The following is a 20635-nucleotide window of genomic DNA, read 5'->3' on the forward strand; positions in this document are numbered from 1 at the left end:
ACCCCATATATGATGCTTTCTGAAAACCTCATTGCACGTCCAACTGAAGACAACGCTCTCCAGATTAGTCAAGCCCAAGCAGAAAACAAGAGATCTTCATCTTGCTCAGCAAGCTTGCAAATTAAGCATAGTTAATTTCTGCTATTACAGTACGCCTAAAATACTAATGGCTATTTTTTTCCTCACTTTTCCAGTTGCTATGTAGCTGGCTGCACAGCTTGGAACACAGGGCTCCTGGTACCGTTATTTAAGATGATGTTTCAATTTCTCGTGGTTGTTAGAGCTCTAAAATACCTCTACTCATAAAATATGTTGACTACTGCTAATTATGTTGCAAAACCTTTCAACAAAATGTGGTATATTGAAACTACTATTACAAATATTCAAAAGAATTTGTGCGATCTAAATTCTTTCATTTATCGCCCCCACTTAGCAGATTTCAAAAATGACAGAAAGCAGAACAAACCAATCAAACTACAAAGGCAGAACTGCAACTTGCAATTTTGTGGTGATACTCAATGAAATATAAATGGTAAAATGAGAGTTCTAAAGAAAATCAGAGTTGGTGTGGGTTGCCTATTTTAACCAGTCCTTGCTAAAGAAGTTTTGAAAAGCTTTGGAATAGATGCAAGGTTTTCCCACAGATAATACTATATCCAGCTATGTTAAACCAGAACGTGGGAAGTTAATGCCCAGACATCTTACCACAGCATCGTCGCCTGTAGTCAGAGAGCAGAGTTATGCAATAAACCAAAAACTTCTCATTTCCTTAGTTTTCTCATTTGAAATATTCATCCAGTTAAAAGAATGTAAAAACAACATTGAACTTATTTCTACATCACTCATGCACTGGCATAACATAAGATTTAATATGGCATTTTCAATGATTATTTTCAATGAAGCTTTATATTTTATTGAAGTTTCAACCCACAACAATGGCATCTGGAATGAAAAAGCAGTATTATGGGCCCTTCTAAGGTGTCTGATTACAAATCCGAAATACATCTTAAGTTGTACAGCTGCACCAGGCAACGAAAATAAGAACAAATACAGCCAGATAAATCTTATTAAAATTTGGGCCTTGCTTTTCAGTGCCCTGGGAGAGCATTATAAATGGCACTATTCGAATATGGTATCATTTTAAGGGAGTGTATTAATAGCTGGGTTGCTTTTAGCTTTCAGAGTCAAGATGAGGATAGCTTTGACATTTTCTGTATATGTTAGTATTCCTTGGAATGCAAAAGAAAGTGCTGAGCCCTAAAAATTCCTTTACTCGTGCTGACATGGCACCTGGCCTTTTGGCTCTGGAGAACAGTAGAGAGTCACAATCTCTCATAAATTTTTGTATGACAGAATTGCAACTTCTAGTAATTTCAGCAGCTTCTTCGGATTATTAAGCTTAGTAGGTCCACTGGCACCACAGAAGTATTAAACATCCTTGGAGAATTCTCCATGAGAACCTTAATTAAAAGTCCAAGTTTCTGAATACTGAATACTCTGGAGCAACATAAAAAAATCTGATCTTTAGGAACCCTCATTTAAATTCACAAGTTAAATGCAAAATAACTTCACAAGTTGTTTAATAAAGATCTTACAATTAGAGTAAAACAACAAGAACAAAAAAGCTCTGCTCCACAATGGCAAGGTTCCGCTAAAGAGCACAAAGTGATCTAACAAGACCAGTTAATGAAGTAACAAGTGCCCCCATGAATGAAGAATGACTGTAAAATTTTTAGAGATTCTCAACCCATCTTTATCCATCTAAACCACACGACAACTTTAGGTGGCTCATATATAAAATTAAACAAAGTATTTGGCACTGATCAGAAGTTCAGATCTTTTATGTCTTTTATGGAAACACTTGATTTGTTCCGAGGTCAGGCACTTTCAGGACAAATCCCCTGAGAAGCTAACTCAACACTCTCGGTGAAGACAAAACCTATACTGAAGACGCTGAACCCCTTCCTCTCCTGTTACGCAACTTATACAGGAAGCATCAGAAGCACCCCAAGTTAGCCACTGGATTTTAATCTGCAGCCCAAGTTCCTACAACTCATATACAATGCTAAACACAACTTCCCCCCCCCCAGCCTTGAACCCGTTTGTTATAAAGCTTTGATAGGAGCATTAAAAAGAACAATGATAGTCAATAAAAGCACTCAGCAGAGTACTGCAGAAAATTGCAGTCCGTACCCCGACCAAACTCCTAGATATTTAAAATTTTAAGCATCGTAATTGCCTTGACTTGCACCTAAACGCAGGTTTTACCTTCTGTCAAGGCAGAGACATTCAAACCCACTCACCATCAAGGATCTGTTAAAAGAACTTCTTGTAAATTAGGTTGCCTTTCCTTCTGAAGGACATAATTCTTTCAGTAGAGCTCCTTAATAAAGCAAGCAATTGCTTTGCACTCAGTCCTGTAGCCATTACAGAAAACAAGATCTACTCTAAGGCTACTCTATAATAGCCACCTTTTAAATGCAGAACATAGAAGTAAATTGCGATTGAGACCACCTACCAAATCCTATAATCTGCCTTTCACTGGAATTATTTATTAAGCTACAAATTGTCTATGGAGATGATCTTTGTCCTCATCAACACCATCTCATTATTCCGCCTTCCTGAATAACTATATATTACTTAGCAGTTTTATGCAAAGCCATATATTAATGTTGGATGATTTAGATGTTTATTTCCTTAAGGGATAGTTGGGAAAAAACTAACAGGAAACATTTCTTCCTTTTTCCTCTAACATAATTCTTCAGAGGCTGTAGGTTGCACCACCTTTTTAATGGGTAAAAAGTATAAAAGATACATATCTTATAGTAAAATTCATGTCTTCAAGAATATTATTGAGGTGAGTAATTTCAGAAAAAGCAGTTTCTGCCACAACAAAGAGTAAAAATAGACACAAAATACTATACAGATGGCTCAACAGATCTAATGCACTACTGTGCAGAGACACAGATTAGTCTACCTCTAGGACATTGCTCTTTTTGACAGGCATACCTTCACATACAAGCAGAAGAACAAAAATTGTGGGTGTGAAGAATGACATTCTGTTTTTCAAAAGTTTCCATGTCCTTTTATAATGCTATGTTGTGCTCTACTGCAGCTTTTAAAAAGCTGAGGGTTTCACTCTGCATACACAATCAGAACAAAGAGCAAGACAAAACCATGGTGGCACATTTTAATGGCAGCCTCCCACTGTGAACACCTCCTCACTCTGTCAAGAAGGAAAAAAGGAAAGAAAAAAAAAATCAAAACCCAAACTATAACCAGATACAATTCCTCACGATATAAATGCATTTTTTTTTCTCTTTTTCACTCCTTCTCTAGATTTCCAGACACCCAAGAGGCAGGAGAACTTGGTCCTATTCTTTAAAGCCTTAAGAAGACACCTTTGGTACCAAAATTACTACTTGTCTTCTCAGCTAGAAGAAAGTGCTCGAAGTGGGCGAGAAGACAAATGCTCTCTAACTCATCCCATCTCCAATCTTAAAAGTTACCTCCGTTCAGCAAGTGAGTTTGGCTATTATGTTACCTGGCAATAGGTACAGGCTCCGTTTCTATAATGGTTAAAATGACTTTTTTTTTTCTTTTCAGGAACTATTATCTCTGTTGATTTATATTTTTCCTATATCATTGAGAATCCACATAAAAATAATGCCCTTTCAATCCCCCCAAAGAAATGAAGCTTGGTCTTAATGCAAGTGAAGCATACGAGGCACAGCTGCGATGGGCAGTTGGCCATTTCATGAGGATTACCACCGATGTCGTGAAAAAGGGAATTTAGGGCACTGTTTTGTGAGCAGCTAGCGAACAAACAAACAAAGCATTCAGTCAAAATCTCAGCTATGGTAAGCTAGAAATGACAGTAACTCTTGAATTTAAGTAGGAGGATGATATAAAATAACCAATTTGAAAAAAAATAAACTAAATTACATGATGCTCTCTGCTGCCAAGAGATCAGTGCCTATGAACTTCAGAGTACCAGATTCACAGGTCTTTTAAATGCTTCATGATTAGATTTTGTGCTCTAGATGACGAGCTTAGTTTTTCTGTAGCCTTTTGCCCAAGACTTCACGGTGTTCTCCCCTATCCCTAAAAGCTGTAAGATGAGAAAAACAGAGACTGAACTAATTCATAACACCACATATGAGATGTTCAGAAGAGCCATACACATACAAGTCAATGCTGTACAGGCTCCACCACCTCATTACAGCATCCTCTCTCTTTTCCAAAGCCTTAAGATGGAGCAAGGAACCTTAATAAGAATTTTCTTCAGAAATAAGGAGGAGAGAACCAACTTCTCAATAAGTAACTGGTAAAAAGCACCAGGTTATCATGAAGTTTTACGATCACCGCAAACATACAACATCTGAAATCATGTGATATAGCTTGGTTTGTAGCAACCAAATGTCAGCTCTGAACTTGAACATACGAAGCTAGATTGGGTGGGTCTTTTTAAATATTACTATGCAACAGCTGAAGAGCTCTTGAAGGGCCTTGACAGGGACTCTGGAGCTTCGTTATCACTGCTGAAATATAATAAAGGCTTTCTTATGAAAAACAAGGATTAACACTGTGGCTTCAAGTCATGTGATGCTCTTATAAACGCATTATGACATTAGGAAGAAAAAAAAATTAGACTAATTCATTAACTTTGAACCTAACCAAACTAGATCTTTTACAGTTTGTAACAGCACCACTCATTACTGCACACAAGACAGGCATTAAATGCAAAACTTCTAGAGCAAGGAGCTAAATTTATTATGGAATTACGAGAATGGAATAAGTGCTTTGAATTATTTATTTTCCACAAACCATTCAAAGAGAAGAACCTGAATGAGGCAAAATCCAATAAGTGAACCCATGATTTATGTATGAAGCATACCCTATTAAATCATAATTTATGGCATACTGTAGTCTAAGAAAAAAAAAAAGAGTTTGTTAACAACTACAATAACAGGAAGAATGCAAAGGGATGCTGATAATGAAAGATATCTTGGTTTCATCATAGGATGCTCATAATGAAAGAAATCTTAGTTTTATCTTAGGATGCTCATAATGAAAGAAATCTTAGTTTTATCTTAGGATGCTCATAATGAAAGAAATCTTGGTTACATCTTAACTGTCAAAGTAGAATTGGAGAGGAAAAAAACCACAGTAAAAATATCACTCCAGGATCAAGGAAAAAAAAAACAAAGTTCATTGTGAAATTATCCTTTCCTATCACAAACACAATAAAGGTTTTATAGCGTTTGTAATCACAACTGCGAATTTACCTTTGTGTTTGTTGACCAGCAAAAGCTTTTGTTTTGCAGTTAGAAACCCCAACACACAAACAACCAGATGCAAGGACTGAACTGAAAAAGTAACCGCACTGGTAACGTCAAAACCCTCGCACAATTCCTGTGTTGTGATTCATTGGGATAACAACCCGGTATGCAGACCAACACCAGGAACACCGGCACCAAACTCCAGGAGGGGAAAGACCTGTCCGCATCAGTCCCATCACCTGCACAACCACTCGACACGACCCACCGACACCGCTTTTGCGGGAGAAAAACTTTACTGCCAAGGGAGAGGCTGGAGGACACCGGGACAGGGATGCATGGGATGGGAGGGATGCGAGGGGACGGGATGCGATGGGATGCGAGGGGATGGGATGGGACGGGATGCGATGCGGGGGGATGCAAGGGGTGCGAGGCGACGGGATGGGATGCGAGCGGACGGGATGCGGTGCGGTGGACCAAACCGGGGCTCGTTCTGCAGCGTGGGAGGGAAACTCGCCCCACGATGTCCCTCCCCGTTCTCTGCAACCTCAGCACTTGAAACCCGGTCCCCCGAAGCCCCAAGCGCCCCGGGGCGCGCTGCCAGCCTGCGGGCACACGCGGGAATGCGTGTCGGCTCGCACACAGGATGCACCCGGCGGCACCGGGAACCGCCGCGGGGACCCGAGCATCCCCTCCCTCTCCGAGCGAGGTGTTCCTACCGACCTTTCTGCTGCTTGAAGGACTGGATGGAGCCCGAGTGATGGACCATGTCGGCGGCGGGCCGGGGCCGGGGCGGCAGCGGCGCAGGCGGGTCCGCAGCCCCCGGCGCGGTCGCTCCGGTAACGGGAGGAGGGACCGGCCCAGCGCGGGAATGGCGGCGCGGGAGGGCGAGGGGCGGGCTCGGGGCTTCCCCACCCCCGCGGGAGTGCGAGGCAGCGCTGGGCAGCCTCGGTGGGACCGCGGAGCGGGGCGAAAACCCCGGCACCGAATCCTAGAATGGTTTGGGTGGAAAGGGACCTTAAAGCCCATCCAAGTCCAACCCCCCTGCCATGGGCAGGGACACCTCCCACTGGCTCAGGCTGCCCAAGGCCCCATCCAACCTGGCCCCGAACACCTCCAGGGATGGGGCAGCCAGGACTTCTCTGGGAAACCTGTTCCAATGCCTCAGCACCCTCACAGGAAATAAATTCTTCCTAATATCTAATGTAAATCTCCCCTCTTTCAGTTTATAGCTGTTACTCATTCCATCACTGCACTCCCTAATAAAGAGCCCCTCCCCAGCTTTCCTGTAGCCTCCTTTAAGTACTGAAGGCTGCTGTAAGATCTCCTCTGAGCTTTCTCCAGGCTAAACAAGCCCAACTCTCAGCCTGTCCTCATACGGGGGGCGCTCCAGCCCTCTGATCATCTTCCCTGAATGCTCTCTAACGGATCCACATCGTTCCATCAATTTCTTTTTCTTAGTAATTAAAGCTTTGTATTCAGAGATATTTTCTTAAGACTCCATACATCATTATTTGGAATACCAAGACTTTCTTCTGCAGCTTCAATTTTATCTTAGAAGTATAGTTATTTTACATCTCCAGGGATGGGGCATCACCCAGAAGTCCACCAGGGGACTGCTTTTGTCCTCCCTACTGCCTCCCTGTCATCCTTGGTGCTTGTTAAAGGACATCAGGTGTTACTGGTGAAGTATAAATGGCACTTCCTTTACAAAGTAAAGACAGCAAGTAAAGAGACTTGGAGAACAAGTCTTATGAGGAGTGGCTGAGAGAGCTGGGGTTGTTTAGCCTTGCGAAGAGGAGGCTGAGGGGAGACCTTATTGCTCTCTACAACTACTTGAAAGGAGGTTGTGGAGAGGAGGAAGCTGGGCTCTTCTCCCAAGTGACGGGGGACAGGACAAGAGGGAATGGCCTGAAGCTCCGTCAGGGGAGGTTCAGGCTGGACATCAGGAAAAAAAATTTAATGGAAAGGGTCATTGGGCACTGGCAGAGGCTGCTCAGGGAGGTGGTTGAGCCACCTTCCCTGGAGGTTTTAAGGGACGGGTGGATGAGGTGCTGAGGGGCGTGGTTTAGGGATTGTTAGGAATGGTTGGACTCGATGACCCAGTGGGTCCCTTCCAACCTAGCAATTCTATGATTCTATGAAAGTAGTGATGCATTTACACCTGTGTGTCATGAGTTAAGTTTGTATTTCAGCCCTTCCATCCCACTGATGCATCATCAGCCTCCCTTATCACCAGCCTCTTTTCGGATATGCTATCAAATGTACGGTCTCGATCTTACTGGAGATGGCTTTTTACAAAAAGACACTGAATGGAACATTCAAGGCCTGATGTAGCCCATTTCTATGCTATTTGTGTTATGATTTCCTTTTTCTCCACAGTGTATGCCAAGAGACTCATTCCAGATGATAAAAGATTCAAATTTACAAGACTTTAATTTCTTTCCCTGTCTCCCTCCACATGTTATTCCCTTTAGATTCTGAGTACGTTTCACAAAGTATTTTTCAACTCCTGTCAAATGTTCTGGTTTAAATTTTTCTACCACCACAGTCTCTCCAATCTTCCCACATTCAGTCAGTCCATTATTCCAGCCTCAGTCTAGAGTATCTAGCTCCCCTTCTCGAGTTAGGGATACACACTGTATTTACTCATAGAAGTCAATCAAATAATCTATTGCAACCTCTGCAGATAATGACAAAATCTGCATCATTCCTTCAATGTCTGTGGTTCCATTTGTGTGCTAGAACATGTACTGGAGATTTCCTCTAATAGTAAAGCTGAGCTAGAACTTTCCGGTAGTTGACTGGGGCTTGCAGTACACCATCTGATTAAAAAATTACATGATTGCCACCTCTTACTACACAATAGTCTGTACTACAGAGCTGTACTACCTTGTCCATTTCAGTTTAGTTAGTATGAGGATGTTTTTCCACTATGCAAACAGACTAAACAGTCATATATAAACCAATACATCCATAGAAGGGTTCTTACAGGTAAACAGAAAAAACCCCAGCATCCTAACTGAGGAGATATTCTCCAGCAGTTTTTTTCCAGATTATGCCAGACATGACTCTTCAGTACAGCATAACTGATACATCCAACTGTTAGCATAATAAGGGGGAAAAAAACTTACTTTCCTCCTCAGGGTAGCTGACCAAATTTTGTTTTCGTTTGGAACATTTGCAGGTTTGTTGTCAGTTAGTTTAGGAAAAGAAGCAAAAGCTATGATGCTGTGAAGACATTATCCTACTCATTTGTCAGTCTCTGGTGTCTTTCTGCACACTGAAGGCTAACAGATGAGGCGTTCCTCTGCACTCCTGTAATTTCAGGAAAGCTGCTGGGAATAGCTCTTTCCTGCTGAGAAACAGCACTAGAGATATTGCATGGCGGAATAAGGCAAGTGGAGAAGAGCCAGGCTGTCTCTTGTTAATCAACAAATGCTGGAAAATCAGGAGCAAGCCGAAAGAAGAGGTAGAATCAAGACCTTGTTGCTTATTTTCAAGCTTTAAGGTAGGCTTTAGAATGGATTAGTAGGATTAAAAATAAATAAATAACTAGCAGCTGAGAGTTACACGGGGGGGAGGGGGGGAATAATATAAACTTAGTAGTTAATAACCATATGTAGTCTGCAAACAGCAAGTGTAGTTGTTTCACTGTAATGGTCTAAACCTTGTTCTAGGGCAGAGCTATTTCCCTGAGAGACCTTGGTTGACACCTTTGACTTAGAATTGAAGTAGAAGAGCTGCATACATTATGCTTCCTTTCTTACCAGAGGAAAACAGAAGAGGACCATTATCTGCTACGCTGTGATAATAATCTACAAAATGCAAAGGGGAAGAAAACGTGCTGATAAGTAAAATTGCAACCTAAAGATGTTATCCCACACACTTTTGGAGGAGAGACTGTCAGCTGCCTAGCACTCAGCACCACTCATCAAATTTCTGGTCCACAGTCCTCCTTGGAAAGTTACAGAACTCCTGAATTCAAACAGATTCGTCGTACTTTGTTAGTGCACAGAATCATGGGGAGAGAAAGCCAGGCTAAGATAGTGCTCAGAAATCCAGAGAAGAATTAAATTCTGGGAACAGAAATGAGTTGTTTTTCTACTTGTTTCTTGATAATAAAGCTCTATTTTTAGCAGTGGATAGCACATATGCATGAAACTGCAGTTACAACAGCTGGGGGTAAGGTCTGCAAAGAGAAGAAAAAATATCTCTACAAAGGTATTTTAAATTAAATCCTTCACACTATCAACTAAGTTTCATAATTGTGAAATATGATGATATGAGAATCTGGAAAGATATTTCTTTGGTAAATAGGGAGAGATTGGTCGATTAAGAGTATTTTTGTAGCGTAGACATCAGAGCAATTATGAATTGATGGCTAAGATGGTAGGAAATGCGTACATTCTTAAGCTTCATATGCACAAGTTACACAGACTCTGAAACTTATTAAAATAAAAATCTACCTTCACGCTCACCATCTAATGCATATTTTTTGAAATAATTAGTTACGTTAATCTAAGTCTCACATTATCTCTCTGTAATATTTTATAAACCTTTTCTAAAATAGACCATAATTCTAAACTTAATGAAGAGATCAGGATCAAACAGAATTAGTCTTAAACATTATAGCTCCTCAAGTCAAGAGAACCAAAATCATGACTCAAAAGCTTAAGATTGATGTACCCACACATCTGACTGAGTTTTTGCTCACGTTTAAGGTATTCAGTTTTGACATTAAGATTAACTCTGTCTTGTAGACAGACATGCCTTTTTCATGAGGTGGAGTCTTTGTTAGGAGAGATTAGAAAGTGAGATTTGCTATTTTGGTCTCATTTCAACACATATTGTGTAGCTCTATGCATATCTGTATTACTGGGGAATCTGTAAATTTTTTTTACTGATAACAAGAAGAGGACTGAGTCTCCAAATTGGCTATCAGGAAGTTATGTTGCTGGTATGACAGGCTATAAAAGAGAGAGATGTTTTAAATTAAGTTTTGTATTTCCATAGTGCATTTCAGAAAGTCACAGGAAATAGAACCTTAAATTAAAACCTCATTAGTCTGTGGTAATGGGCACATGCCAGTTATTTCCTTAAAAAAAATAGCCATCTCAAAAGTTAATTATAGCCAGCTGTTAAGTACTGACCAGAAAGAAAACTAAACTTCCTCCAAAAGAAACTCTTGAGGTTCAGCAAGCACAAAATTCTGCACCTGGACAAACCCTACACATGAATTCAGGCTGAGCAGCAGCTCTAATGGGAAGGACCAGAAGGTTATGGGAAACACCGTCTTGAATACCAGCCAACTGTGCATTTGCATCACAAAAAAGCAAACCTTAGGAGAAATGTAGCCAGCAGATCAAAGAGTTATTAATCCCCTTTACTTGGCATGACTGTAGCTGCACCTGCTGTTTTTCATCTAGCTTTCCCACTTCACATACTCTCAGATCAGAAAAGGTGTTGGAAAACTGGAGAAGGTCCATAAAAGGGCCACCCAAGTTAGTCAGGGGTCTACAGTATAGAAACTGTGAGACACTGAGGAAACTGGTTTATTTAATCTGAAAAATAAACTAAGGAGTTCCAGCAGCCTCCAACTAGTTGGAAGTCACTTACAAAGATGACAGTACCAAACTCTTTAGGGCTAAATGATCTGATTAGAGACAACAGCCACACATTACGGCGTACGAGGTTCAGATTGAACACTAGGAATAAGTTCTTACAGTATCAGTAATGCACCGTCAGAACAGCTTACCCTCAAAGTAGTCAAATATCCTTGAAGGTTTTCAAAATTTGCCTTGACCAAGCTAAGTCTGACCCAGTTTGAAGATGACAAAGATAAAGCTTCAGAGCAGGAGGGTGGAATAGATGACCTTCAATGGTTACAAAATAGGATGTAACAAAAACCAAATGCAAGGTGGTTGAAACCCGACTAATTCAAACCAGGAGGTAGACGTAAAGTTTAAATTGTTAATAACACGAGCTTTAAATGATGTTATTTTTTCATATCTGTAATGAAGGATTGTGCACCTTATCAAAGCTCAGAACAGCAAGATGATGGTAAATTGCGTATAATATACATTAAAAATAAATATTCATTCTCAAATGTAACAGTTTCTCACAAAGTAGGCATTTATAAACAATTTTCAAGAAGATTTTTGGGATCAGGGTGATTCCTTATTCTAAAAAGATATCTGAGTCAGGGGACTAAATATTTACAGCAGGACTAGAAATTATTGATTTTCTAACAATTTTTATGTAGTGCATTTAAATAATGTAAAAAAAATAATGTTTACAGAATTGTTGAGTACATCTTTTTCAAAGAGGGCAGTTCTGTACTATGTAAAGCTCTGCAATGCAAAATACATCTTGTTCAATATTTGCAGTAAAATTGTTTGCAAATGTTCTAATCTTACTGAAAACAATGGGAATTTTGCCATAGACACTAGCACAATGAGGAGGCCCTTCATTAGCTCTGATAAAGCTGTCAGTCACTATGGAAAGGTCTAGAAAGCAGAGTACAGAGCATGCTGAAGTGCGTGGTAGATGAATTAAAAAATTGAACATTTCTGTTAAGTTTTTATTTTACGTTGCTAAGACACTAACCCTTGAAATCTTACTATTTCCATATTTTAATATTTCATATCTATGGTAATTTAAGAGACTTTTTCTCCCTGGCTAGATAGAACGTTCTTATATCCATGGAATTTTCTGTGTTTTCTGACAGATATGAAGTGTTTGGGCCTTTATTCTCTAGCTCACTGTAACTGTATGCTTATTTTTAAGCTTGTGTTTTATAGATTCATGCATGCATCTTAATAATTTCCCTAAAGAGAGTTAACCTTTCCAGTTTTGGCCTTAATGTATCCAGTTAACTTGAGAAACAGAAAGAAACTTACAGTTTATATGTTTAGGAAAGTTTAATTTCCCTCAGCAAAGAAGCTAAATTTTGTTCTAAAATATTTGTGTCAAAATGCCAAACGAGGTTTCTAAGGAGTCCAGCGTGCTTGTGCTTGATATACAATGGAGTCCTTGGAACAGACCTACACAGAAATTAAAAGATAGTGAAGTGTTCATTTGCTAAAAAAATCCTTATGTAATAACGCAAAGAGATTGTAAAGAAAGTACTTGATGTCTAAAACAGACGAAGAGGGAAAACCAGCATTATTATAGCAGCATCCTATATACACACCTATCCAGATTTATCAGGTAGGCAACCATCTGTTTAGTCATATTTTTCTTTTCTATTATACATCTCAATTTTCTTGTTTCACATTTTATCTGAAGCAAACAGGAAGAAAGACTATTGTTATCCAACTCTGCAGTACCAGCTACCGAACTGCTGCAATGTAATTCTGTTTCTGATTAGCCGCCTAATTTTTCAAGAAGGAAATAATCATATAGACTGAAAAAAAAAAATTGCTATCAATGGTGAAGTTATTTAGCATCTAATTTACATTTCTATTGTGAAACATAATTCTGCAAATCTGTACATCTTGGTTTCAGTACCATGTTCTCAACACAGAAACCTCGAAAGTAACACTAGTAGATACTCTTAGAAACCAGACATCTACATAGTCCTTAGGTGTATAGTCTGAATTTACAGTAAAACAACCCAAGCTATCATTTAGGCATTTGTTCATAGATTTACTATCGTTTCCTGGATTATAAACTCCTTGGTTTAGAGATTAACTGCCTAGTGCATTTCTGACTGCCAAATCTTTAATCACCTCCAAAATAATCGTTATTATTTAGATTTCTTTGGCAATATCCTTGATTTTTTTTCCCAACCATATTTTTTTACACCCTCCTCCACCCTACCCCCCCTTAAAGCACCTTACAAACTATTAAAAGCAGTATTGGAAAAGGAAAAACAGGGAAGGAAAGAGACGGTTAATGAGCTTGCTATGTAAAATCTCCACCTGGATGTTATTTGACTATTTCCATGCACATCAAGATAGAAAAACAATGACAACAGTACATGAGCTTAACACATTACCTGCACATGAGTGGGAAGTGAAATTTATTGTTATGGTTTATTCAGGAGAGACTGTCTTTTCTGCTATATGTTACTTTACAGAACTCAGAACAGCAAAGTCCAAGTCCACAGCTCCAAGTCCTATAGGTGCAGCAGGGCAGTAATACAAACAAAAGCATTATAGGGTATCTTCTTGGCAGGATGTCACTGCATAGTAACATCAGACTTTTCCTTTCCAACTTGTGTAAAACACTGAAATTCAGATATGGTAATTTATCTCACAGCATGCCTGCATTCCTTGCCAGCCAACATCCTATCTTCCAAAGTAAAAAGCACTACTGAGAATTTTTTCAGGGTTGACTATTTCTTCATTGCAGCAGCATCAATGAAATCATCACAGGGTGTTTGGATTAGCACCTTCACAGAAATTTCTTTCTTAAGCCTCACGTCCACAAGCAGCTTTGGCCTTTTTTCCTGTTGCATGGCTAGACTCCCTCATGCCGGCAAAACTCCATGCCAGACACTATGTCCTCATTCCAGCTCTCCATTAAAAGTATGCCATGTTTTTTCTCAGGCAGTGGTGTCTGAGAGTGGATCAAAGCCAAACACGTGAGCCGCAAGCCCCCACACGTATTTGCCATGCATCAATCTCCTCCCCATCATTTTGGAAGAAACATACTGAGGTGGGTTATCCCGTCCCACAGACTTCTGCATTCCACAGCCAGAGAACTCGCCTGCTTGCCTGTACCGGGTGAACTCCACAAAACTGATGCTTCCTAGCACTAATGGTCCAGACAACGTCTTGCAGAGAAACTAGCATGATGCCGTGTGGCCAAGTGATCCTGTATTCTGACCTGGGAAGATCTACACTATTAAACAACATGAAGGTAAGCGAGAGTAATGTTGCAGATGTTTTTTTGTAAAATTGATCTCTCTGAGCATCCTTAACACCTGGTCAAGTGCAATAGTGTGGGCTTTTTTAAAAAAAACTATTTTTTTCTTTTTATTACATGGCAAAAGTACAGTGCCTTCCGTAACTGAGTGTTTCGTGTTCCATAACTGAATGTTTCATGTTGATCGTCAAAATACCTAAGACTGATGGAAAAATGAGGTAGGATTTTCAAACATGATATTTTTGTGATCAAGATTTTCAAATATAAAACATATGTGTTCATATATTTTATTTTAATTTTTTTTAATTTTTAATTTTTTCATGCTTCATCAATGTTTCTGAAAATTTCAAATAATAAGAAAAAGCTTTTGCATTTCTGTTTTAAATAGTCACGAAGAAAAATTGTTTCAGAGTATTTAAATACTGTCTTGTTGAATTTGCAACCCAGAAAGTCAAAGTAATGCAGTAGTGCAGGATACCCGAGGGAAAATTAGACATCAGGAAGGGGATGATGGGAGAAGAGTGCTTTTCTTATCTACAAACACCATACTAATTTAATGACACTGTCATAGACTCCATGTGAGCTAAAAGGACTTGAGTCAAATCAGCTGTGACTGTTCTCAAGGATTTATTTTAAAAGGTATGTAGAACACGTTCCTATGCACACACAGATAGTCTGTTAGTCTGTAAAAACATGGCTTACCCTCAGAAGATATATTTATTTCTACACCTCTTACATGAGCCAAGTGAACTCACTGCAGTCAGGAAATCTGTACATTACTTGTATCCTAGACAAACAATAATTACCTGCCAAATGCTGTAAAAAAAAAAAATAAAAGTCTTGAAATACACAGTATATACACTATTAAAGAGTAATAAACAAGAGAGTGACTGCTGGGACTTGTTGACTACCCACCACCTACCAGATGCACCTGCAAAATGAGAATGTATATCAGACTTAACAGAAAAACCCTGATTTGTTTTTAATGTTCTTCCTCTTCCCCCTTTCTCAATTTAAATTCTACTTTTTGCTTTCAGGCAGTATTGTATCTCACTAGTCTTTTTATCCTGAATCTTTTGCCTTTAAAATATATCATAAAAATGCAGTCAGCTTCTGTTCTGGTTTAAACTAAAGCACAATTGATTTTCTAACTTTTCGGCTAAGCCTTCTCTAAGTAACTTCATTTTCTGATAGTTAACTGAATGTTTTTTCAGACAGGGTCTGTCTTCAGAAGTGATAACACTTAAAATCTATGATTATCACCAAAGTAACGATACATTGGTATGCAGAAAGGTATCTTTATCCCTATGGAGACAAATGTCATCCTCAAATTGGTGGAATGCCGTAAGTAAAAGGGGAGAAAAAGGGTCACACTTGCTGAGAGGAGCAGACAGGACAGGAGACCCAAAACTGATTGTCAGACTATTCCGTCCCATTTACATCATACTTGATCTAAAACAGAGAGATCATGAGGGTCAAGCCTTCTTCTTCAATGTCCAGCATGTAATATGGAACCTGACTGCCCTTCTTCCCCTGATCCATGCTTTCCTGAACACTGTTCCTGAGCACAACTTGCATCTGCTGCTGAGTCCAGCCCAGGACCTCTCCCCACGCCTGCTCTACAGCAGTGACGTAGTCACTGGGGGGGTCAATTTTTGTGTATTTGTATATATTTTACTGTTTTCTTATTAATAGTGGTTTTTTAAAAGTAATATTATTGTTTCATTGAAGCTGTTTTGCCCTTTTCCTGGTGGGGTGGGATTGGGATCACAACGGTTCACATTTATCTGCTGATCAAGCTGGGAAGAGAGGTTAAACTGTGACGGCTTCATATACCTTTAGCCATAATTTTCTAAGACCTTATTGTGAAATGAAAGTTTTTTTCTCTGAAGATGGTATTCCTAGCTTAACTTTCTCTTTTTCACCGCTTCTTTTAAATGGAAATTGGAGAAGCTATGAAAGAGTGCATATATCAGTGCAAAGGATGTGGGTTTTTTTCCTGAAAGAAAAATGGCATTTTTCTTTTAGCTTTGACAGTAGATATAAGTGCGGAGAGCATTTTTAACATGATTTTCTTCAGACAAAGCAAATAGTAAGCCAAGAATTTGTTCTGCCTCCCTTCCTCTCACTTTTTCTGTATATGGCACCTATGCAAGAACCATGACATACTTTCATTTCACTGTGGAGTGAGAAGATGAAGGAATATGTACCAGTACTATCTCTCTCTAGACAGACAGATAGATATTCTCCAGACTTTATATAGGATGTAAAGTAGATAAGGCATTCCTGCAGGCTCCTGGGGGCTGGTAAGGGCTTGCTGCCAGTGCCCACCCTGGGGAAGAGGGCCTTTCCAGTTCTGTCCAACTTCAAAAGAGAAATAGGGATGATGGATTCTTTTTCCCAAACTCACTTTTTGTAGTTTGGATTGCTAAACCTATCCAGAAATTTGTTACTATATTGTTTCACATTTACTGTTTTTTTGGGCGGTGGGATTGGGTTGATGGAGGAGTGTAAAAGTGCCTAAGAGGTTTGAAGTTCGAGATTAGGATGAAAATTCATGAGGCTTTTGTCTTTACTTGATTAGGAACATTCCATGGAACGCAAATAACAGTATTAGGGTGATATACATAAACAGAGATACTGCATAACTCTATCTATTATCTGTTTAAATTCAGGCCAAGTTTTCAGTCTTGCTGCATCCCACAGGCTATGTTCATTTATGCTGCCTTGGAGGCCTGAATTATCAGGAAGCTGGAATCACTGTATCTAACGTCTTCAATGTAATTATCACAGGTTATTTACCTTTAAGTTGGAAGGACAATTTAGGACTTTGCATTTCCAAATCCATTTTTATAAGGCTTTCATGTGGAGTAAATTTAACAGCTATTCAATATCTGATTCCAAACAACCTGAAAAAAAAGGCTGATTATTTTCAATGTGGCATTGCACATTATCTTACTTAATATGATGGTTGTAAATTAAGGTAATAATAGTGTATGCACAGACAGAGCTTTCCAAGTCTACTTTTTCATTTTGATTAGATATGAGTCCAGCCATTCAAAATCTTTTAAAATAACAATGCTTTGGTAATGTAAATAATCATTATTATTGTGCTAATATGAAATTATACTGATTAATTACACAATGCTTCATTGTTTTAGTAAATTATCCATGTTAGTAATGCTGTAAATACGTTCTTGTAAAGGAAAATCTTATTTAAAATGCTTATGTGTAAGACAGTAGCAGTTTTAATCTGTCAGTTCATTTGCAGGAATTTTATTTATTGAAAAATCTATATTTGATAGTGCGTGAAGAAACATTAGTAATCCATTCTATGATCATCACAAAAAGAAAACAGAAAAAAAATTCAGTACGTACCTACTTCTTACTCATATATAGTGTTTTGATTTCACATGCTCTAAAATGCGGCATCTCATAGCTTGTTCAGTGGTGTTCAGTGGTTTTTACTGCTCTTTAAGAGAGTGTTGTTCCTGAGTATAACTGCTGCAGAGATAACATGAACTGACTGACTGTACTGTATCTTATTTCAGCATCGTTTAGAACTATAAAGATGAAGTAAGCTGTCAGGAGCAGAAAAATATTTGTCAGTCTCAATGTACCCAAGGCAAAAATCTACAAATTGTTTTCACATACTCGCTTTAACTTCTTGTTTTTAAAAATGTAAGCACTTGAAATTGATAGTTTCCCTCTCTGAACTGAAAAGAAGAGATATACAGCACTTTTGTACGTTGTTGTCCAGATCTGAGGACTGCAGTTTCTCGAAGTGGAAATGCCAGATCACCTCAGCCTATCACACGTTTCTAATTTCAGTGTTTATCTCAAAAGCATATACTGTAAGTTCTGGAGAAGACCTTGGTGGCTTTATGGTGCGGACTCAGAGCTTTAAGAATTGTGGCAAAACACTTGTTTAAAATTATTATTGAAGCATTGTTCCCTCCTTTAGAAGTGTAAAGAACTCATATTTCAGTAAGATTTTATAAGTTTCACAGTTGCAAACGTACACTGTGTCGCTCCTACAAGATCCTTCAACTGCCCAAAGCAGTACAGCAAAATACTCAAGGGGTAGGGCTGCAGAATATGCATAGAGGAAAAAAGGATAACCTGGTAAGTGTACAGCTTCCCCTAGACCACACACACATGGGAGAAGCCAGTAGGTAGGTAGGAAAATAAGCATGGTGGTTAAAAACTGAGCATTTCAAAAGAAGTAGGGCGTCTTATTAGGGGTTTTAGCTATAAACAAGTATCCCAAATAAAAAGCTCCATGTTTTTTCCTGCATTTCTGCTGTTAACTGTCTTATGAGTCAAACAAAGCTCAATTCAAAATCAGGTGAGATTTTTTCCAGAGAAACTCTAGGGCTGCAAAACCTATAGTCAGTAACTGCCTCGAGGAATCCATGGGGTTCTGAGAACTGTCAGTTCAGCTTGGCTGGGATGGCTCGGCTGCCTCTGCAAGTCGTCAGCAAGTTGCGCTCTGTGTGTTATCTATATGTGTACACCTATTTACACAAATATATACAGGCAGATATGCATATTTCTCACTAGTTTTCCCAGGAAAAGAATCTTGCTAACACAGCAATCTTTAGCATACAGTGCAATGGAGAGTTGCAGAAGATAATGTAGGGAGTGAAGGCTCCTTTGGTAAAGCCAAGTGGAGGTGAGGAAAGGAGAAGGATGGAAAATAGTCTTCAGAGTCCCCCGAAAGTAATGCATTTTTTCCTGGACACTCTTTGTCGGTTTTCTATCTCCAAGCATAACACTTCTTGAGTCATGCCGCGATAGTTAAGACAGAAACATACTTTTCTTATATACATGCATATGCATCACTTGTATATATGTGCATGCATGTGTGGGATATTTGTCATCACTGAGCAATCATTCGGCTTCTACTAACTGGTGGTGTAACAGCAATGAACAAGGAAAGCCATGGATTTTGAGATTAGCAATTGTTTTGGCAAAAAAGATGTTAAGAGAAACATACAACCCTCATAACTCATGTTGTTCTCCTTTTTACTACATTGTATCCTAACCAACAAACTTGCTGCCCAGTTTTTATGAAACAGAATTTATAACAGCATCCAATGCCATATTTTCCAAATGTCAATGTAGATTCTGAGTAAAAGATGGTTCCCATCACATGACTAGATGTACGACAACAATGCTTCCAGTCACACAGAATCATAGAATAGTTTGGGTTGGAAGACACCTTAAAGATCATCCAGTTCCAACCCCCCTGCCATGGGCAGGAACACTTCCCACTGGATCAGGCTGCCCAATGCCCCACCCAACCTGGCCCTGAACACCTCCAGGGATGGGGCAGCCACAGCTTCCCTGGGCAACCTGTGCCAGTGCCTCACCACTCTCATAGTGAAAAATTTCTTCCTTATGTCCAGTCTAAATCTGCCCCTCTCTGGTTTATACCCATTGCCCCTCATCCTATCACCACAAGCCTTTGTGAACAGTCCCTCCCCAGCTTTCTCATAGCCCCTTGGAAGGGGGTACCTGAAGGTATTACAAAGTCACTATAACACCTCCCCGCAGCCTCCTTTTCCTCCAGGCTGAACAACCCCAACTCTCTCAGCCTGCCCTCCTACAGGAGGTGCTCCAGCCCTCTGATCATCTTTGTAGCCCTCCTCTGGACCTGTTCCAACAGCTCCATATCCTTTTTATGCTGAGGATTCAGGCACTGGACACGATACTCCAGGTGAAGTCTCACAAGAGAGGAATAGAGGGGCAGAATCACCTCTCTCAACCTGCTGACCACACTTCTTCATCATGATGATGGAGCTATAAGAAGATCGCCAGCACTGTTCCCTCAACCACAGCTTCTTTCTCCTTAGATCTAAGAGATCTCAGCAGGAGGATGCAGAGGATTCAGTGCTGTGCACCAAAGGTCTGCACACCAGAGTAAGTTATCCCATCCCAACCAACAGCTGGACAGGTTAGATGCATATATTTTTTTCTCATCCCCAACTTCAATGGATCACAGCAATATGGGCTTATCAAGAAACATGAGCCTTTTTTTTTTTTTTTTTTTAATTTTATCTATATTACTCTTCAGTTCTCCATGGCTATTTTTAGTTACATTTACATTGTAACAGTGACCTCCACTGGCCATAGTAAATAGCGCCAGTTGATTTTCCACTGACTAGAACTTTGTCGTTAAACTGGGACTTTAAATATGTAAACAGCTTTATTTAGGATTAAAGTAAATAAAATTACTCAATATTTGATGACACGTGGAATATTTTAAAGGTTATGGTACTGTAGTACCAAACACTTTACATTTAAGCCTAATCTCCTCAGGTAAGGAGATAAAACTTAAATAAATAACACTTAGAAGTAAAACTAAATAAAACATAGCAAAAATAAAGAAAGTCTGAGAAGAAACATGCACTACAAAAAAATAGTAATGATGCACAGATAAGTGTTTATCCTGAGGACAACTGTTTTTCAGTCAGTCT

General features: G+C 39.4%; 1 protein-coding gene across 2 annotated transcripts in view; it reads right to left on the bottom strand.

Annotated features, from left to right (window-relative positions):
• Nucleotides 1–20635, bottom strand: part of ANO3 (anoctamin 3) — a 191336-nt gene that overhangs the window by 121481 nt on the left and 49220 nt on the right. The window contains exon 1 of one of the 2 annotated variants that reach the window (XM_054067764.1): nt 6003–6203. The exons of the other annotated variant lie outside the window; for it this stretch is intronic. Coding sequence (XP_053923739.1) covers nt 6003–6048 — 46 coding nt within the window. The 5' untranslated portion in view covers nt 6049–6203. Of the gene's footprint in view, nt 1–6002; nt 6204–20635 lie in introns of those variants that run through there. 2 annotated transcript variants of the gene reach the window in all.

The sequence above is a fragment of the Cuculus canorus genome, chromosome 5, assembly GCF_017976375.1.
Source record: "Cuculus canorus isolate bCucCan1 chromosome 5, bCucCan1.pri, whole genome shotgun sequence".
In the NCBI taxonomy this organism is placed as follows: domain Eukaryota; kingdom Metazoa; phylum Chordata; class Aves; order Cuculiformes; family Cuculidae; genus Cuculus; species Cuculus canorus.